Below are 21,857 nucleotides of genomic sequence, written 5' to 3'. Positions count from 1 at the left end.
CGGAAACATCTCGAAATGCGCATAACCTCTCGCTTCGCCTCTTCTTCTCTAGGGTCCCTAGCGAAAACGCTCTCCCAACCTACTACGGAAATCACTTCCGGTCGTAGCTGTATCGAAGCCGTATTGAAGTGGCATCAAACGAGTGTGGCCCGTTTTGACATTTGCCCTTGGTGTGTGGAACGTTGAGAGAAAAAAAGGAAGGGTGACAGTAAAAAAACTATCAATTGAGATTTACCTTCTACAACAGTATGTGCCGAGTTAACTAGGTTGTGTATTTGCTGCAAAGATGAGTTTCAAAATATGCTTATTGCAAACTGGATCCCTGCAACGTCCATACCCTAGCCTTACCCCATTGAAGTTGAAATGTAAAATGGTTAACGTCAGAGTTGGGACGTCCCAAAGATTCCTGATAGCAAGGGCCATCAAAAGATCCACCACCTGTATGATTTCACTCCACCGGACACTCTTTCCATGCCACTTCGATAAAGAAACAAGCAGAAGTGGTTTTCATAGCAGGTTAGGAGAGCATTTTCGCTAACCCTAACCCTTTTCCTAACCTGCTACGAAAAAGTCACTTCTGGTCGTAGCTGTATCAAAGTGGCGTGAATAGAGTGTTTCTCATGTCAAGACCAGGGAGAAATTGATTGAGGATAAACAAGCTGCTTCTTGGGCATAGTTTTAGTCTGTACTTCATGCTTTCCTCACAACAATATCACTGGCGTAAATGTTTTACCCCGCCATTTTTACAAACATAATGCCATCAGTCTACTCTAGATTTCACCACGGAGGCAATAATCTCTAGAGTGTGCAGAATCCATTCCTAGATAAATAGGCAAAATTGCCTTTGTTTCTCCAAAGGAAAACATGATCACAAATACTACACACTTGGGTAGATTTCTGTTGTTGTATAGCCTATGCAATGAGTTGGATCAGTATTCAGTACTATGACATCTCAAATGAAAAGGTGACAAGGGACACAATTTCAATAAAAAAGTCACTTTGGTTAAATAACTGCCTACTACAATGATTCTGAGTAGACAAATGATTAAATGATTTAAATAAAACAATGAACAGAGATTTACAAGCTCTGGGTGTAAATCCCTGAACAAGATACAGACCCAATAAAAGGATGTGATAGATAAGAATACAAGCCCACAAACAACTGGTGTACAGTAGATCCTGCACAGTGCACACTCTCAGACCAATATCAACACACATTATCCAGTGGACTCACACTGACAGAAATCTGAAGAGATAGTCCAGGACTCCCAGTCTATAAACAGTAGGATTCCTTGCTGGTCTCCCCAGTGTAAAAGACATTGCATTGATATATTGGCACACAAAAAAATAGGCCTATTCCTTGAAAGCATCACTTGGATAGAGTCCAGAGGGTTGTTGAGTTAAATGTTTGCAGCTGCACACAGTATTGTTTGCATAGAATCTGTGTGTGCGTACATAAGGGGTTAGCCTTGTGCTGTATGCTTCTATTTATTTTACAAAAAGTGAAACTCAATGCACAGTAACTTCACACTGGCTCAGCAAATGTCACAGATCTTGAAAAATAGAAAAGCATCTCTGCTTTGAAATTTCTAAGAGGATTTCTCTTAATGAGTGGTTATTCAAACTATTAACTGACCAGTGCTTTGTATACAGTATCCTCACAGTAGAATGTAACCGTTTCCCGTATGCAGAATAAATTCAATTGTTTATCGTGGCATACTCTTTTATACTGCATCAGCACTTTCTGAACATAAAGGAAACTCCAAACCAGTCCAACTAAGGGTTAAGCTCTAAAGGACTGAGTAGGCAGTGGAGAAGGTGACAAAGTAACAATATTATCCATCTCCCCATTTGTCTTTATATGTGACTCTGATTTTCCAAAGAGAGGGAGTCAAATATTATTTGTTGTAAATGAATATCTTTTTCACATACATTTTATAGAAACGTTCCAATATACATTAAATCTAAATTGTAATATGTCAGCATTTGGATGTTTGTCAAACACCAAATGCTTGTGTGGAGGTGTTAATGATTGTGTGTCACAAGGCCGTGTGTGTGAAAATGAGTCCACAAGGGTCTGATGACACGACCATGTGCTTCACAAGTACTAAAATAATGACTGACCCACAGCCTATTTCCAGTCAAAGCTACAATGACATCATTATATGCATCTGTTCTCTGTTACTCAGACAGCAAACGAAAGAAATCTCAGAGGCCTTTGCTTTAGCAGTTGAAAAAAGGCCTCAGCTGATTAAAAAAAACTATGACAGGTCAACATCTCCCTGATCTAATAACATGACACATTTCAAATGGTTTTCAAGAGACACTCAACCAGTGAGCAGCAACCTCAAAAAACGTCCATGTATGTATTCCATGTGTTCTTACAGTGTTCAGCAAGCATTTACCCTGACTGCAAAAGCAAAGCAAAACTATTTGGGTTTGAAATCACACTATTCTGAGCATCACAGAGTGCACAGGCAGAGACCTGATATGATTGTCCATTACACTTCAAGGGCCAAAAAGACAATGCTGGAATCTCACACACATACTACCTGAAACACACACACACACACACACACTTTCGCCATACTCACCATCAGTATACAGACATCCCTCTAAAACAATTCAAACACACACAATCTGATTTGCACACACTACCAGAGCTACACGGACACTTTCTGATACAAGCTTGTGAGCCACATACACAGAAAATCCACTCCCTAACTGAAGAGCTTCACAAAGCAGCCCTGGCAGTAGGGCTTGTCGTTCTGATCCTTGAAGGTGCCCTTGTTGAGCTGCTTGAGGCAGAAGGCACAAACAAAGTGCTCCGGGTGGAACTTCTTGCCCATTGCTGTGATGCAGCGGCCGGTGATGGGCTTCTGGCAACCCGAACAGAGGGAGCCGCGCTGCTCGTGGTAGTGCACCTCACAGTAGGGCTGCCCATCATGCTCAAAGAAACTCCCATTCACAAATGGGGTGAAGCACTCCTGCATACCCAAACAGAGGGAGAGGAGAGTAATGAGTAAGTACAAGTCAGGACACTTTAACATGAATGCCTTTATATAAAGGGAAATGGGCTGATTACAGACCCTGCAGACAAAGCACTCTGGATGCCAAAGGGAGTTTAGCGCAGAGATGTAGTTCTCCAGGATGGCTCGGGCACAGCCGCCACATTTCGGCGCAAACATGTCAAAGTAGTCCTTCCTACAGTACGCCTTCCCATCCTTCTCATGGAAGCCTTCAGGAGACACATACAGATCATGAGTTCTGCACCTCACTCTAGAAATGGTCATTTCAAGTGAGCTCCAAGAATGGGTCAAACTCACCTTCTGGGCCAAAGAATGATCCACACTGAGCACAGAAGAAGTGTTCAGGATGCCATGTCTTGTCCAACGCGGTCACAACTTTCTGTAAACATAGGAACAGTTACTCTATGCTAGCTGCCATTGCTACACTGGATCTTTGGACTGCCTAAGTTGTAATAATATACACTGAACAAATCAAATCAAGCTTTATTTATACAGCACATTTCAGACATGGAATGCAACGCAATGTGCTTTACAGGAAAAATTAAATAAACAACAAATAAAATAGGAAATATTTACAACACAACAAACAAGATAAAAAACAAAAGGATGACTAAAATATGTTTCAAGATCTCTTAAATATGTCCACAGTTTCGGCCCCCCTCAGGTTCTCTGGCAGGCTATTCCAGAAGCCGGGGGCATAATAACTAAAGGCTGTCTCTCCATGCCTCTTGGTTTTAGGCTTTGGGATAGTTAAAAGGCCAGTGCCTGAGGACCTGAAGGACCTACTAGGTACATAACTTAAAAGCATGTCTGACTTGTATTGGGGTGCACAATCGTGGATTGATTTGAAAACCAATAGAATAATCCTAAAATGACTTCTAAAACTCACAGGCAGCCAGTGCAGAGACCTTAAAACCGGTGTAATGTGTGCTGTCAGTGTGGTCTTGGTCAGAACCTGTGCTGCAGCATTCTGTATGTTTTGCAGTTGACCAATGGCTTTCTTGGGTAGACCAGACAGGAGATCATTACTGTAGTTAAGCCTGTTTGTAATAAAAGCATGGATGAGTCTCTCTGTATCAGTCAGAGAAAGATCCACACCGTGGCAATGTTCCTCAGGTGTTAAAAAGCTATTTTGGTCACATTCATAATGTGCGATTCAAAATTTAGTTCAGAATCTAAAATAACACCTAGGTTTTTTACCTTTATTGCCCGTGAATTAAAATGTGGGGCTAGATTCTCTCTGTGCTTTGGCTCCAACAATAAGCACTTCGGTCTTGTCTTGATTTAGCTGGAGGAAGTTGTGAGCCATCCAAGTATTTAAATCACTAATACAGTCTAATCATTTATCCGTGGAGCTAAAACCCTCTGGTGACACAGAAAGGAAAAGTTGTGTATCGTCTGTGTAACAGTGAAAATCAATGCTGTGCTTTCTGAGAACTCTGCCAAGGGGTAACATATATAAACTGAGCAGTACCGGACCCAAAATCCAACCTTGTGGAACGCCACAAGTGATGTATAATCTGAGTTATGTTCACCAAGGGTGACAAACTAAAAAACCTCTTGACCCATTAAATAGGTCCTAAACCAATTTAGAACTGGACCAGAGAGACCAACCCACCTCTCCAGTCTTTCCAGAAGGACATCACGGTCAACAGTGTCGAATGCAGCACTTAAATCCAAGAGTACAAGGACAGAGAGCTGTTTGGCATCTGTGTTGGCTCTAAGATCATTTACCACTTTAACTAAGGCAGTCTCTGTGTTGACTCTAAGATCATTTACCACTTTAACGAAGGCAGTCTCTGTGTTGGCTCTAAGATCATTTACCACTAACTAAGGCAGTCTCTGTGTTGGCTCTAAGATCATTTACCACTTTAACTAAGGCAGTCTCTGTGTTGGCTCTAAGATCATTTACCACTTTAACTAAGGCAGTCTCTGTGTTGGCTCTAAGATCATTTACCACTTTAACTAAGGCTGTCTCTGTGTTGGCTCTAAGATCATTTACCACTAACTAAGGCAGTCTCTGTGTTGGCTCTAAGATCATTTACCACTTTAACTAAGGCAGTCTCTGTGTTGGCTCTAAGATCATTTACCACTTTAACTAAGGCAGTCTCTGTGTTGGCTCTAAGATCATTTACCACTTTAACTAAGGCTGTCTCTGTGTTGGCTCTAAGATCATTTACCACTTTAACTAAGGCTGTCTCTGTGTTGGCTCTAAGATCATTTACCACTTTAACTAAGGCTGTCTCTGTGCTGTGGTGGGCACAATTACCAGATTGGAATTTTTCAAAAATAGAGTTGGCACTTAAAAAATATATAATTTTGCAGTTTGAAAACCAATTTCTCCAGAATTGTGCTTAAGAATGGAAGGTTGGAGATTGGCCGATAATTGCTATGAGCTGCGGAATCTAGATGACTTTTCTTCAGAAGGGGTTTCACTATAGCAGTGTTTAGTGTAGTGGGGAAAATCCCTGTGAGCAGGGCGTGCTTAACAACAGCTTGCACTTCTTCAGATATGCAATTAAAAACTGTTTTGAAGAAGGTGGTGGGGATAGGATCGAAAAGGCAGGTAGAAGGCTTAAATTGAGATATCCCCTTCCTGAGCATGTCTGTGTCAAGCAGGGAAAATTAATCCATAGCACCTTTGCGTGGCAGGCTAGGGCAAATATCAAACTTCTCATCAAGTCTTGCTTGACTGATACCCAGCCTAATGTTAGTCATCTCTGAAATATGCCGCAAACTCATCACATTTAGATATGGAGGAAAGTTCACATAGGTTTGCAGGGGTAGCATTTATCAGGCATTAAAGTTATGAACTAAATCATCACAAGAGGATGGCAGAATAGGTGATGGAGTATTGTTCATACCCTCAATAAAATCTGTAGCAAATTCAGAGGTAAGATAGTGTTTCTTAATGCGTTCAGTATTACCCTGTGCTATGGGCAATAAGGTAGTAAAAAAATACACAGTGGTGATCAGAAAGCAACATAGAGGATATGTCAATAGAAAGCCCCTTGGTAATAACCAGGTCCAGAGTATGGCAGTGGTAACATTTTGGATAAATTCCATGGCCTTGGAGTCAGTCTCTTTGACAAAATGAATATTAAAAATCGCCCAACACAATGATTTTATCATATTGTCTATTGTCCTTGAACTAGTTCAGATAAATCAGTAAAGAAAGTGGGGCAGTGCTTTAGTGGCCTATACAATGTTATGGCCCTCACTGGTGGCTGACATTTAAACAGTATAGCATGCTGTTCAAAAGATCCAAAGTCGCCAAACAAAATGTCCTTACAGCTGAGAGCATTAGTAAAAATAGAGGCTGTCCCCCTACCCTTTTCCCCCTTTTCTGATGAGTATGAAAAGTTGGAACCCCGGGGGGAGGCTTCAGTAAGAGCGGCACTACAGGTCTGATGACAGCCATGTTTCAGTGAGAAACATGCCATCCACTTTGCGCTCAGCAATGTGGTCATTCACGAGAAAGAGTAATCACAAGTATAACCTAACATTTAAAAGCGCCATATTCAATGAGTGTGTGCCACTCTGCCCCTGGGGCATCTGCCTTGAGGTAACCAATGTAATAACAACCAAATTATTAACGTTACAACCACGTTTTCTGAATCGGTTTCCAATCTATCAGAATGCTAGATGACAGTTTGTATAAACTCACTAGAAGGCAAAGTTAACCTGTTGGGGCTAGGGGGCAGTATTTGCACGTAAAAAAACGTACCCGATTTAAACTGGTTACTACTCTTGCCCAGAAACGAGAATATGCATATAATTAGTACATTTGGATAGAAAACACTCGAAAGTTTCTAAAACTGTTTGAATGGTGTCTGTGAGTATAACAGAACTCATATGGCAGGCCAAAACCTGAGAAGATTCCATACAGGAAGTGCCCTGTCTGACAATTTGTTCTCCTTCTAGGGCATCTCTATCAAAAATACAGCATCTCTGCTGTAACATGACATTTTATAAGGCTTCCATTGGCTCTCAGAAGGCGCCAGAAAGTCGAATGACGTCTCTGCAGTCTCTGGGCGAAAAACAGCAGGAGTTTTTGTGAGTGGTCAGGCAGGGAACAAAGACACTGGAGTGCGCGTCCACGAGAGGACTCCATGTTTTTCTTTCAGTCTATGAATGAATATAACGTCACCCGGTCGGAATATTATCGCTATTTTACGAGAAAAATAGCATAAAAATGGATTTTAAACAGCATTTGACATGCTTCGAAGTACAGTAATGGAATATTTGGATTTTTTTTGTCACGAAATGCACTCGCGCGTCACCCTTCGGATAGTGACCTCAACGCACGAACAAAACTGAGATATTTCAATATAACTATGTATTATTTCGAACCAAAACAACATTTGTTGTTCAAGTAGAAGTCCTGGGAGTGCATTCTGACGAAGAACAGCAAAGGTAATCCAATTTTTCTTATAGTAAATCTGAGTTTGGTGAGGGCCAAACTTGGTGGGTGTCAAATTAGCTAGCCGTGATGGCCGGGCTATCTACTCAGAATATTGCAAAATGTGCTTTCGCCGAAAAGCTATTTTAAAATCTGACACCGCGATTGCATAAAGGAGTTCTGTATCTATAATTCTTAAAATAATTGTTATGTATTTTGTGAACGTTAATCGTGAGTAATTTAGTAAATTCACCGGAAGTTGTAAAAAGCTGTTTTTTGATATAAATATGAACTTGATTGAACAAAACATGCATGTATTGTATAACATAATGTCCTAGGAGTGTCATCTGATGAAGATCATCAAAGGTTAGTGCTGCATTTAGCTGTGGTTTTAGTTTTTGTGACATATATGCTTGCTTTGAAAATGGCTGTGTGATTATTTTTGGCAGGGTACTCTCCTGACATAATCTAATGTTTTGCTTTCATTGTAAAGCCGTTTTGAAATCGGACAGTGTGGTTAGATTAACGAGAGTCTTGTCTTTAAAATGGTGTAAAATAGTCATATGTTTGAGAAATTGAAGTTATAGCATTTATGAGGTATTTGTATTTCGCGCCAAGCGTCCCACCTTACCCAGGGAGGTTAAAAGAACATAAATTAAGTTATAATAACCATAGGGCAATTTCTACAGGAGTTGATATGCTTTCCAAGTCCTCTGTTGCTTATTCTGACAAGGAGAACTGAAGCACGACCAGACCCTCTCTGTCAGTCTCAAACAGTTTGCGATGTTGCTGGAAATAATCCTGGAACCTCTGCGGTTAGGGTGAATCCTGCCTCTTTTAAAAGTGCTGATTGCTCCGACAGCAAAATAATTTGTCACAAGAGACATTCCTGTCATTGCAAAGTTTCTTCAGAGCAAAGAGTCGGCTGGATCCGTGCTGACTCCAGGGGACGGTAGTTCCGTCTCATGCGGGGAAAATCTGCTTGATAGCTGGATCGGATCTTCTTGGATAGATGAAGGGTGGCCAGACTGCCTTCTGATCTCCTACACCTTGCGAGTGTCCAGTCTCCCATGGGCCGCAGAGTTGAGTTTAACATCGGTCTGTTGGATTGGGACAGAAACGCTGCCCGGCTCAGACACCTTTGCTATAGGAGGCATTTAAAACTGAGATTTGGTTTGCCTGGGTTACAGCAAGGTCGGTGTACTTAGAAAGCAGGTTATCCTTTTCTCGCAGCTGAGCTAACAGCTGGAGGATTGCTTCCCTAAGCTGCTTGATGGTGGTGCATTTAGAGCAGACAAATCCCTGTCTATTTTCCAGTTCCACCTTATCGTCATCTTGTGATTGTGTGGAGATCATCTCACACCTGAAGCATTTGTACCCAGCCGTGGATAAAAACACCAGTGGGCTAGCACTGCGAATACAGATTTGCATCGGTTGGTCATAGATACCCTAAAAAGTAGGGGCGTGGATCATAAAACCAGTCAGTATCTGGTTTGCCTCATGCAGTGCAACACATCTCCTTCGCATTGAGTTCATCAGGCTGTTGATTGTGAAATGTTGACCCACTCCTCTTCAATGGCTGTGCGAAGTTGCTGGATATTGGCGGGAACTGAAACACGCTGTTGTAGACGTCGATCCAGAGTATCCCAAACATGTTCAATTTGTGACATGTCTGGTAAGTATGCAGGCCATGGAAGAACTGGGACATTTTCAGCTTTCAGGAATTGTGTACAGATCCTTGCGACATGGGGTCATGCATTATCATGCTGAAACATGTGATGGCGGATGATGAATGGAACAATGGGCCTCAGGATCTCCTCACGGTATCTCTGTGCTTTCAAATTGCCATTGATAAAATGCAATTGTGTTCGTTGTCTGTAGCTTATGCCTGCCCATACCATAACCCCACTGCCACCATGGGGCACTAGTTGACATCAGCAAACCACTGGCCCATATGACACCATCTGACCGGTACAGTTGAAACTGGGATCTAGCCGTGAAGAGCACACATCTCCAGCATGCCAGTGGCCATCAAAGGTGAGCATTTGCCCACTGAAGTTGGTTACAACGTCGAACTGCAGTCAGGTCAAGATCCTGGTGAGGACGATGAGCACGCAGATGAGCTTCCCTGAGACGGTTTCTGACAGTTTGTGCAGAAATTCTTCAGTTGTGCAAAGCCACAGTTTCATCAGCTGTCTGGGTGAATGGTCTCAGATGAGCCTGCAGGTGAAGAAGCCAGATGTGGAGGTCCTGGGCTGGCGCAGTTACACGTGGTCTGCGGTTGTGAAGCCGGTTGGATGTACTGAGAAATTCTCTTAAATGACATTTAGGCGACTTATGGTAGAGAAATGAACATTCAATTCTCTGACAACAGCTCTGGTGGACATTCCTGCAGTCAGCATGCCAATTGCACAGTCCCTCAAAAATTGCGACATCTGTGGCATTGTGTTGTGTGACAACACTGCACATTTTAAAGTGGCCTATTATTGTCCCCATCACAAGGGGCACCTGTGTAATGATCATGCTGTTAAATCAGCTTCTTGATATGACACACCTGTCAAGTGGATGGATTATTTTAGCAAAGGAGAAATGCTCACTAACAGGGATGTAAACCAATTTGTGCACAAAATTTGAGAGAAATAAGCTTTTTGTACATATGGACAATGTCTGGGATCTTTGATTTCAGCTCATGAAACATGGGACCAACACTTTACATGTTGCGTTTATATTTTTGTTCAGTGTAGTTATTTTTGTAGTATAGATGTTTACTTACATCCAGTATAGGGCCGTTACAGTAGTGGCAGCGTGGGGAGAACAGGTTGTGGTAGTCCATCTCACAGTAGGGCGCTCCGTCACGCTCAAAGAAGTTTCTGGAACCTATCTCCTCCTGACAGTGGGTACACACAAAGTGCTCTGGGTGCCACGTGCGCCCCATGGCAGTAACCACCTGGACAAACAGAGACAGTATATTTACATTGACCATGCCAACAAAGCTCTGCAATTCAATTGAAAGTAACTTGAAGTTAAAGCGAGACCATGATCTTAGAAAGGCCACCAGAGCCTGATCTATGGCCCACAAGCCCCTCACCTGTCCCACGATGGGTTTACAACAGGCCCCACACACTCCCTTGGCCACAGTCTGCACACCCAGTTTATGGAGGTCAGACTGCAGACTGCCGAGCATGTTGTCCAGCTTGTTGACCTGTGTTGGGGGGCCTCCAGGGCCACCTTTCCCCTGGGCCATGATCTGTCAAAAGATGGAGAGTAAGAGGACGGACACCAGAGCACAGTGCATTCTCTCAGAAAAATACATCTGAACAAATAACTAAACTGTGGGTGAACTAAAGGAAACTGAAGCCAGTGAGAAATAGAAGGATTTCCACTCTATCAGAAATAGAAAGATAGAGTGATCCATGCCTGCATTGGAGGAAAAATTGGGTCGTATTCTGTTTGACAGCCAATGGACACCAGGACCTTGGAGGGAGGTGGTGGTGGTGCAGGCTGCACTGGTGGAGGGGGCACTGGGGCTGGGGCAGCAGGTGGAGGGGGCTCTGGCTTGGTGGCAGGGGGCTGCTGTACTGGGACCGGTGGGGGTTGTACCAGCGGAGGTGGGGGAGGGATGGGTTCCTGGGGTGGAGGAGGTTGAGGAGGGGGACAGGGGGGAGGGGGAGGAGGTAGGGGAGCAGGGGTCTGCTTAACAGGTGGGGGTCTCCTGGGTTCTTCTATAATAGGAGGGTGACGAGGGGCTGGGGGAGACTGGGGTGGGGAAATGACCCTCCTCTGAGGTATAGGTGACTCCGAGGGAATAATGACCTGAGGAGAAGAGACAGACGATGACAGAGAAAATTAAAGGTAAAGAATGGAAAGTGAAACTTGAAAAGGTAAAAAAATAAAAATAATTGTATCTGGGATGTGATCGTATCCAGGCCAACCTTGTCCACCTCATTCGCAGCCCCATCGCCACGGAAACGCTGTGGCTTGGACATGACGATGACGCCCTCAGTGAGCCAATCGTCCGGCTGCTTGCGCCGGCGGTCAGCCAATCGGCCAATCCCCAGCTTCCCCTGCAGCTCCTCTATGAGGCGGTCCTGTGAGCTGCTCTTGTTGACGATGATGGGGCCCATCCGCCCCCTCCGGGGGTGACCCTCTCGGTACATGGGGTGCACATTGGGGGTCTCCTTGGTGCGCCTAATCACGGACTTAAGCTAGAAGGAGAATGAGCATCAGGACTCCACTGTGATCCAGTTACAATACCACAGATCAGGTGAGTGGTTCAGTTCAGAGGAAGCACCATTCCAGTTCACTCAAAGCCAAAGGCAGCCATCTCCTCAAGGGTATCTATCAGCGGTGGGTAAAGGCATGTCCAAAGGAATGTGTCAGTGAGCTCAGAGTCACACTCCATGCTGTGTTACATGCTCAGACCCCATCTCACCTCCCACCAATCACACAGTCCCATATGTTCTCTGACCGTTAAGCAGAACATAGTTGGGCAAGATGGGGGCATCATGCTGACACAACAAGTGAGGTAGTCATAGGATGCAGTCACAACTCAAATGGTTTGGTTTTAACAAGACATGCCATCAAAGGTCACAGCCAGGCAGTACTGCTGAGCGATTAGTGCTTTTTCAAGTCGGTTCGATCATTAAAAATGATCACGGTTTTCAGTTTTGATTATTAAACGGACAAGTAGGCGGGGGCGCAATAGATTATTGTCATTGTAGTTAATTACCAGGTATTCGGTGCTGAACTATGTAGAATATTGGCTTGTTGGAAACTACAACTCCCTACTACATCGCACAGTTCGGGCTTGATCTGATTTATCTCTATCGAAACTGGGCCTCAAGCGCACAAAAAAATAAAAATGGAATTCAAACTTAACAGACATTGGTCAATTAGTTGTTAAAAACAAACAAAAAAAGAATCAACATTTTGGTTAATCGCTCAGCACTACCAGGCAGTCAACAATAAGAGACTGCAGTAGCAGCAAACATCCAGATGTGCACATTGTAAGGACAGTATCTCCACACACACAATTTCTCAAACAGATGTTTTGGTATCAAACTAAGCCATTTCTGCCATCTCAGAAAGATAGTTTTGTACGAATAACATATAACTCCGTTGTTTCTACGCGTGTTTGTGCAGAACAGCACAGTGTGGTGAGAGCTGTCCCATACATGTCCAGATGCAGAGACCCTGTCCATGGTGGCAGGCTGCAGCAGAGGTAGGTCCATGGCAGCATCAGGAGTTCCAGGGCAGGAGGAGCCATCCAGGGACTCATCCATCCAGCTGGCCTCAGTCATCGGGGTCATGCTCCCATCTGTATAAGGTCTCTCTGTATAAGGAGTCATACTACCATCCAGTCCATCTTGGAGACACATGTTCAGCTCCACATCAGCCCAGTCCATGAGCTCCCTGTGCCCATCTATGTGTCCACTCATTACTGACCCATCCCGGGTAATTGTCCCCTCACGGGTACTTGCCCCATCCCGGGTACACCCGGTGGTGTCTGGCTGAACCTTCCTTCTGTCTAAGGGCATGATGAGCTCCTCATGTACCTCCTGCACCACTTCCCTCTTCAGCGGAGTTGCCTCCCCCTTCAGCTGCAGTGTGTCAGTAGGGACTCTATCGTTCTCCGTCTTGGTGAAACTCATGGCCAGCAGCTTATCCAGGGCTTCATCCAGAGAGGGCTCAGCTGCAGGGACTGGCTCCAGAACTCTCCTGGATATCTTGGGGCTGGTGAGAGCTGGGGGAGAGGGAGACTTGACCAGTGATGGTGAGGGGGCTTTAGAAGCAGTGAGAGGAGGGGTAGGACTCTTGGTGACAGAAGCATGGAGAGGTGAAGGAGTCTTGGAGGTAGAGACAGGAACAGGACTAAGGCTCTTGGTAGTGGTTGGAGTAGAGAAACACAGATCCATCTCAGTTAGGGGACTGGAGCTCTTGGTAACAGTAGCGGGAGTTGTACCAACTTCTAGAAATGGACTATGAGATCTTAAGGGGTTATGGTCCAGGGTGACACTGGCTGAGTTCAGTGATGGTTTAGCAGGATTAGGAGGAATTGGGTATGTGCTAAGTGAAGGGTTGGAGTGGTTGAGGGCTACCAGAGACTTCTGATGAGACGACAGGATGGTTGCAGAGACGTCGATGACAACTTTTGGTTCTGGGTCACTCTCTGCAAATGACAGAGGGCTCTGGGAGGTTACAGTAGCTGGGGGAGGGCTTGATAATGAGGGATGTGGAGGGGACACAGCCCCCCCTGAGTCCCCACTTTCCTCCTCTATGTGCAGCTCCCAGGCAGGTAGAGAGAAAAGAGGAGAGTCACAGGCAGGTTGAGAGGGTGAGAGGGAGGAGGGGGCAGCTGCAGCAAGGGAGGAGCAGGTACGTGGAGGAGGGTGGACCTCCAGAATGATGCTGGGGGAGGTTCCTGCCTGATCAAGCTGAAGGTCAGAGTTCATAGACCCCAAGGAGCCGAGGACAGGCTAGAGGACAGGCAGGAGAGAGGAAAGGGACACCACAAGAAGAGGAAGATAAAGAGAAATAATCAGATTAGAAAATAGATATAGAATTAAGAGGTATCTACTAAAGGATTTTTCATGAGGTGATAAGAGGACAAGCATAAGACACACACACACACACACACCACACACCTTGAAGTCGGAAAGGGAGGCCATGAGCTCATCAAGTTCGCGTGTGGCACAGGAAGCTGACATTCTGGCCTGCTGCTGAGAGGAAGAGTCCAACTCATTGTGAAGGACAGAGGGGCTGCGGCTGCACAATACACAAATAAAACATGATCACACACAATCCAACATTGACCTCCTCATTTTTCATTTCATCTTAATATGTGATCAGATGGAGCACCCAAACACCAGGCTACAGTTGATTATTAACATGCTCTCATTGCTAGCTAGCTTGTATCCTATAATTCAAGGTGATGACAAACTCCTTGTCCATCTGTGATTCTTGAATAGGAGTACCTGCCAATCTGCTTACCTGGGAGTGGGTACAGAGCCCTCCAGCTCATCCAGCAGACTCTCCACAGTGGGCCGGCCCTCCTCCACCGCCTGGCTCCCGTTCCGTTTGGTCTTCTCCTGAGACGGAGGGCTCACCATGATGTCAGGGGGACCCCCGTTCTCCTGCACATAGTGGGTTATGCTGCAGGATGGCAGGGGTGGGGCTGTTTCCTCTGTGGGTAGAAAGGACAGTGGGACATGCTATCTCTGATATCATCACAGTATTATGCAGTAAACACATACTGCAAAGACAAGACCACCTATGGCACAGAGAATGACAGAGATAAGTTCCGCTTAGGTAGCATAAACACCAAAACCTACTGAAAAATGATGTAGGATGTGTTTAGCTGTCTGTGTACCTGTGGTGGGGAAGGAGGGAGAGTTCTGCTGGACAGCGTTGAGCTCCAGGAGCAGCCTGTCCAGCTCTGACAGGTTACTGCCCAGAGCTGAGCTCATGGCAGCCGCAGACTGGTCAGCAGACTTCTGTTTGTTGGGAAAACTGACAGAGGCAGAGAGACAATGGTTGTCAATTGTGGTTGAGTATAAAACTGTGACAGACGGTATAGTAGCCTCCCAGTGGGGGTCCCTTCCTAGAGATCTGTTCCTATGGCCCCCTGCCTACCTGTAGACGTGGTCCTCTTCAATGTGGGACAGGGGCGGGCTGCTACTGTCCCTGAACCATAAGCTCTTTGGAGCTGAATCCAAGGACTGCAGAGGAGAACATTCACTAAGTTTAGTAGTGAAAAGCTATTTAATGAATGAGATGTGTGAGTCTGAGTTGTGGTTCTGAGGTACAGTATGACTGACCTGTTGGGAGGAGTGGTGGGAGTCCAGGGAGTCTATCACAGAGCCATTCAGAGCCTCAGCCGAGGGAGGGGGCGGCACCGGGGGAGGGGCTGACTCCTGGAAGGAGTTCCCTCCAGTGGGGAAGGAGTAAGAGGTCTCCTCAGACAGGAACTCAGGATGCATGGAGATGTGGGACGTCGTGGATTCCAGGTCCGCCAACAAAGCGTCTGAGAAGGAAAGAGATACCTCCATTGTTACACAGCATACGCTCAGTCAAACATTACAGATAGAAATACACAAACCAAGGCTGCCTCTGTATCATTACATCAATACAAAATGTGTTTTTTTTAAAGATTGAGAGCGGACATTTGTTTCCCCTCTTTCTGGAGCAAATCATTCACAGAAGACCAAGATGCAACACGACTTCTATGCTTAGCATCAATGTGAATAGTTTGAATTACAATGACAGATTTAGTTATTTTGCCTCCATTAGACTGAAAATAATTCAAAGCATATGGGCCTCTCCAGCTGGAGTCTATTGAGCGGCGGGTGTCTGTAAACTAACAATGCCTATGCGTACCTGTCAGCCTCTCATTCCAACCTCTTGTAACTCAGCCTCCTCACTCCAAAAGAAAGCCTGCTCCCAAGGCCCCCTCCACCAGGAGCCACGTTTAGGCCCTGTCATCATCACAGCTCGACACAAAGCCCCAGTGTCATTTCTAAACCCACTACAGTCTGGTTAACATCTCCCCTGAAACCCCCAACTTCCTCGGTCCATCAATCTTTCCATCAGGCCCTAAAAATATATTGCTGCTGTCAGTAAGAACCTGGCTATCCGTCTTTGCTTGTCCATTGTTCCTTCTGTCCGTTTGTCTTCCTAACAGAAAAACGCCTTTCTTAACCTGTTGCTCTTTTCAAAAGGCTTTGTGTGAGTGTGGACAGACAGACATCATATACATCTCCTCCAGGGCTATCCTGTGTACAGCATTAGTGTCCCCTGGAACACCAGAGCATCACCCACTCAGTCAGTCAGTCAGTCGGTCAGTCGGTCAGTCAGAGCCTGTTAAAATGTTCCTGTTCGTACTGGAGGGTGTCAAAGGGAATCCTTGTAGTCAACTCCATATAACAGAACCAAGTCAAAAGCCACCCCCCATAAGACTAGTTTCTCTGAATCATATGAGACAATTTACATAAATCAGCTTCAAACCAAGAGAACATTAAAATGGCTAAACTAAATTATATGATAAATGGACAGTCCGTAAGATGCCAACATTACAACTTTGAGGTGAACAACAAATAGACAAATCATTTTTTACAGACCACAGTCCAAAAGTCCCTCTTCAGTCACACACACAAAATCCTCCTTGCAAGAAGAAAAACAAAGCAATGACGTCCTACCCTGGACGACGCTGGGCCAATTGTGCGCCGCCCTCCCTCCCACTCACCCTCCAACTCACCCCAGGGATAACTTTCTCGCTCATAAAAATCAAGTCTGTGTGTACTTCTGTAAAAAGTCTGAAATGTTTTGCTCTAGTTTCAAAAATAATTCCCAGAAAGATTTTTTAATTTGCCATCAACTAGACGTCAACGACATCTCTATTGTTCATCCTTAACAACTTTATTTGAATAGGACTACGTTACAATTGTTCTGTGGGAACAGAGCTTTCAGTTGAACCTATTCACTGCCACAGTACTTCACCCACTGTTCATTCAAACCACAGAGACCCCGACTAGTAGCTAGGTGTTTACGTCATGTAGTTAAACCACATGGGTGCTAAATCTATTTAAAGCTGTAAGTTCAGCAAGTAAGTCTGCTCAAAATAAGCTGCACCTGGTGCTGACATGCTGAACAAGGACTTACTAAAGTTGACGTCATCACCCTTACAATAAAGCCCAATGGAAAAAAAATGATTATAATTTTTGAATATTCTTTTTAAATCACTGGTCATCTTCCTATCCGGTCATTCACTTCGGAATTGATAACTTACACATTATGGTGTGGTTTCCCAATAAAAGTTAATACTGAAACAATAAAAATACATGACTAACCAGGTATGATATAGAGTACACAGAAGAACTTCATGACCTTACTCCTGGCAGCGAAGAAGAGTAGAGACACCGCCAAGTTCCCCAGTATCTGTTGCCAGACTGGGATCTCTATTCTCTGCCTAGTAGCACTAGACTACCCCCCGTTGCTACTACATCTAACACTGGCCAACCCCTGTGGTACTGATCAGTCACAGATCTCAGTCCACATCTGATTGTTTCAAGCAACGTAGAGACTACTGTCAAGGGTATAGCTAGCTCGATGACATACAGCAAAAGCTGGTACTCACTACCCACCTTCACTGTAAAGGAATTGTTTGTTAAACTAAAGAACAATGAGTAGAGGATATTTAAATAATAGCTAGAGGTCTGCCCCAATCCACTTGCCTGTAGTGCTTTAGGCCAGGGCCACACTGACATTCCTCTTTACTGGACTGTGAAAGTGGAAACGCCACTGGAATACATTTGTGTTGATTGTCCCTCCTGTGGGAGGCAGCAACGAGTCTGACACATGAACTGTAAAATGGTCTGTGGCCTGAGTTGGTCTGGGGGGAGTTAGTGGCATTAAGAATGCTAAGAAGTACTGTAAGGGGTGGGGGTAAAGGTTATGAGATGGGTAAAATCCAATCATTCAGAGGAAATCCTGACTACTTAAAAAAAAAAAAAAAGTATTATACAACTGTTCATTTCTATGGGAAACATTTATTCTGCCATTTGGGGATTCTAGGCAGGGCTAAATGCCAGAGAGATCAGTTTATCTGACTTTGTTTATTGCAGCTTCTATGACCTAAATAGATTTGCAATACATTCCTGTCCTGCCTTTTCATTGAACACATCTTAACATAAAGTCAATATTCAAACATAGGCCAACAGCCTTGTGTTGTGTGCATACTGTATGTGCATTCTTTGGGTGGTGGGTGCGTGTAGATTCTTGCCTCTGTCCATAGCCCCCCTCCTCCTAACCGTACCAAAGCCCTGCAGTCTTTATCTGATAGGCGGGAAGGTACATGGAGAATTCCACACATTCCACTGTCCAGCTCCGAGAGAGAAAGCAGCCAGGGAAACAGAGAGGAGGGTGGCAGAGGAGAGGCACGAGGTGGAGGCCAAGAATGGAAGAGAGGGACTATAAATATCAGTTATATGTAACCTAAATGAAATTAACAAATATTAAAGATAAAACACAGAATACAATGTTTTGTAATACAGGCTAGAATTGGCAAGACAGAAACCATCAGTCAATCAGTTGCACTACGACTAGGTTCCAGATGAGAGGAATGCAGAGGGGGAAAAAATGAAGAAAAATCTGGCTGTTTAGTTTCAAAACAATCAAAGTACTACGCTATAATTTAGATAACAGGGCCAGATCAAAAAAGTACCACATACTTTAAATTCCAGGAGAAGAGAGATGTCAATTTTTATTACCCATGTCAGGCCCAGGGTGCCATGCTTCCCAGGTTAACAGGCAGGCAAACTAATCTTTCCCACATCTTTAACACATTGGATACAGGGATGGGCCACCAGGGTCCACAACTCACCTGTTTATAGCTGGGGGCAGAACTGGCCACAACCCCACGTAGAAAGTAACACTATCCGGCCTTCCCAACATGATATTTATATCAATCAGGAGAGACAGGGGCCAGAGAGGGGTGGAGAGAGAAATACCATAGAGGAGAATAGCAGATAGGGAAAGGGGAGAGGGAGTATACAGCACAGAGAGAGAAGGGTGAACAGTGAGTGTAAAGACATACTGAAGGGAGTACAGACACAGTGACAGAGAGGGAGTGGTGTGGTATCTCAGAGAAAGATCTTGAAGCAAGATGGGGTCAATGGCTTCAAAATAATCCCCACCAAAAATCCCCACCCAAGCAGCCCCATATCCGAAAGATGACACTCCCCTGAAGAGAGCGCTGGACCAAAATAAAAGCACTTCCCCACAGGCTAGTAAATCAGATGACAGGGGAAAGTCTAAAAGACCATTTTGACACACAGTCACACTTAGACATTGAGAACAAACTCGCACCAATAGATGAGTGAGAGAGCTAACGGCTACCATGAGTTTGTGTGTGTTGGAGGGGGTGTGAAAACTTCAAGGATAGACGGTCTTGTTTCTCTTCTCCAAGTTCAGCTTGTGCAACAACACTGAATCAAACCAACCAACCTCCAAAAACAGCCTGCCAGATTTTTCTTCATTTTTCCCCCTCTGCATTCCTCTCATCTGGAACCTAGTCGTAGTGCAACTGATTGACTGATGGTTCCTGTGGAATCCTCCACACTGAGCTCGTTGAACAACATGCCCTGGGGAGTCCCTGCCTGAGTAATGTGGGAAGAATCCAGCAGAAACTCCTGCTCCATTACACTGACCCATCAGGAAAATAATTAGCACTGTTCTCAGAGCCAAGAAACAAGGCCAGAGAGAGAGGAGAAAGTGACAGAGAGTGAAAGAGAGGGAAACAGTTGAGGAAATAAAGGCAAAAGAGGTGGGAGTGGGGGGTAGGAAAGAGGGCGTGACTAACTTTTATTGGTCAAAAATGTCCATAACAGCAGTGGCAGAGCATTCATTTCCTGGCCCTGAACGCAGATTGTGCTCATTGTTTTCTCTTATGTTTCCTCAGGATGTGAGGCAGGGTTCATTGCCTAAGCAATGAGGTCAGTCATGCAGATCCCCTCCCCCAGACTCAGAACAGGATGGGTGTGGAATGAGCACAGAAAGAGCACAAGGACTGGACTGATTTACGGACAGGACCCTCGCATTAGTTCAGAAGGCAGGCCCACACAAACATACAGTAGTGGTAGGCATACAGGGAGAAACCCTACAGGTCCCTGGGGGTGATGACTAGTTTGGTAACACTTGCCCACTGCTGACATACAGAAACTCACCAACTGCCAAAGTTGTAAGGAAAGCTATGTTGTCTAAGTTACAGAGTGTGGTTGGCAAATATCGTAAACATTTAGGACCACTAGTGTTGGGCGGTATCCAGATTTTCATTCCATTTCTGTACCATACCGGGGTATATGGTATTACCAAATGTGCACACAAGGGGCGCTATAAAAAATGTGGTTTTTGGGGGATGCACAAAACAATTTAGGCACCAGGGATGTTGATCCAGGAGGGGATTGAATGTCTCTGTTGTAACCAAGAAGCTTGATATCTAGCCACTTAGCTAGTAAACCAAATGCATAGCAGGAGCCCTGAGCTAGATATCATGACACATCTTAGATTTCTTATAGTTATACTTAACTTGGCACCCCCGCAGCCCCCTCCCCCCAAAAATATATATTTTATAAACGGTATTTAAAATCATACCGTCTGTATTTAGAAATAGACATTTTATACCGTACACCGGGGCATCGCCCAAGCCCAAGGACCACACCATTTAACATGCAGCCAGTCCTCTCTTGAATAAGGGAATATGGCCATTTTTCTACAAGGTAATCAACGAATACAGTCCACATCTCCTCAAAAGAGGATACAGGACCCTGAACAGCTTCTACCCAAAGCTAAATAGTTAGTCCATGTAGCTATTTGGTTATCTGGCGTGACCCTTTTTGAACTAACTTTGACTCATCACATATCCTGATGCTACTTTTTACCCTCTGTCACTTTAATCCTAGTTATATGTACATATTTACCTCAATCACCTCATACCCTTGCACATCGACTCATTACTGGTAACCCTTGTATATAGCCAGGTTATTGCTACTCATTGTGTATCTATTATTCAGCGTTTTACTTTTCTATTATTTATCTTTCTTTCGTTCTGCATTGTTAAGGGCCCGTAAGTAAGCATTTCACTGTTAGTCCACACCGGTTGTTCACAAAGCATGTACAAAATTAAATGTCATTACTGTTCAACAGACTGCAACGTTGCCTCTTCTATAATGTTGTCCTCTCAACCAGCTGCCCACCTACACATCACTCCTATCTTGATGACTGGTCTTGACATAAACAAAGGCTGCATTAACCCACAGGGACAGCCCAGCTGTGTGTTTCGCAAGCATGGAGAGTCAATCATACAGGCTCCTGAGGAATTCACACAGAGAGGAGATTGGGGACACGCCACACAAACACACCAGTAAGACAGGCCATCTGACACTGACTGTCACATGTGGGTAAAGAGTCACATCTGGGAGAAAGCTCAGCTGCACTGCAGCCACATCAGTAATGGTTCTGGACTTTGGGCTGGACCTGGCCACCACCTGATCGGTGCTGCGTGAGACATGTCTGAGTCTCTGGAACGTTCACATATCTTGTCTAACCTAGGGTTGCTCACACGGTACAACAGAATCCCCCTTGCTTTTGGGAGAGGAAATAGGGACATCTCTGGTACACTGGGCCAAGTAGAAAGAGGAGAGGATGGGATGATTGGGTTACGCAGCTCTACATCATCAGAGGCATCCCTGCAGAGACCAGGGAATAGGGTTTTACTAGAACACAGTAGGACTGACTGAGGGTACCGGTTTGTGAAGAGCCCTCTCTTTACAGGGCCAGTGGGGAACAGTGGTGGGAGTTGGTGAGCCGTAACCCAGTAAGTATTTGGCCTTGATGTTAAGACATTCCACAGCAGCCTCTCCCCCTCCCTCAGG

At 44.8% G+C, this 21,857-nt stretch overlaps 1 protein-coding gene across 3 annotated transcripts in view; it reads right to left on the bottom strand.

Moving 5' to 3' along the window:
* Positions 1-663: 663 nt before the first annotated feature.
* The window catches only part of LOC115164653 (paxillin), a 35,217-nt gene continuing 14,023 nt past the window's right edge, over positions 664-21,857 (bottom strand). For 2 of the 3 annotated variants that reach the window (XM_029717354.1, XM_029717356.1), the window contains 13 exons: positions 15,249-15,454; positions 15,064-15,149; positions 14,801-14,940; positions 14,422-14,614; positions 14,076-14,196; positions 12,606-13,907; positions 11,364-11,636; positions 10,849-11,244; positions 10,520-10,678; positions 10,205-10,378; positions 3,327-3,408; positions 3,090-3,238; positions 664-2,987 (listed from right to left, as the gene is read on the bottom strand). In XM_029717354.1, the coding sequence (XP_029573214.1) occupies positions 2,721-2,987; positions 3,090-3,238; positions 3,327-3,408; positions 10,205-10,378; positions 10,520-10,678; positions 10,849-11,244; positions 11,364-11,636; positions 12,606-13,907; positions 14,076-14,196; positions 14,422-14,614; positions 14,801-14,940; positions 15,064-15,149; positions 15,249-15,454 (3,548 nt within the window). In that variant the 3' untranslated portion in view covers positions 664-2,720. The remainder of the gene's footprint in view (positions 2,988-3,089; positions 3,239-3,326; positions 3,409-10,204; positions 10,379-10,519; positions 10,679-10,848; positions 11,245-11,363; positions 11,637-12,605; positions 13,908-14,075; positions 14,197-14,421; positions 14,615-14,800; positions 14,941-15,063; positions 15,150-15,248; positions 15,455-21,857) is intronic. The other variant, XM_029717357.1, reaches the window with a different exon arrangement.

The sequence above is a fragment of the Salmo trutta genome, chromosome 27 (assembly GCF_901001165.1).
Source record: "Salmo trutta chromosome 27, fSalTru1.1, whole genome shotgun sequence".
Classification (NCBI taxonomy): Eukaryota; Metazoa; Chordata; class Actinopteri; order Salmoniformes; family Salmonidae; genus Salmo; species Salmo trutta.
The sequence above is the reverse complement of the archived record's forward strand: the minus strand, read 5'-3'. Positions and strand labels throughout refer to the sequence as shown.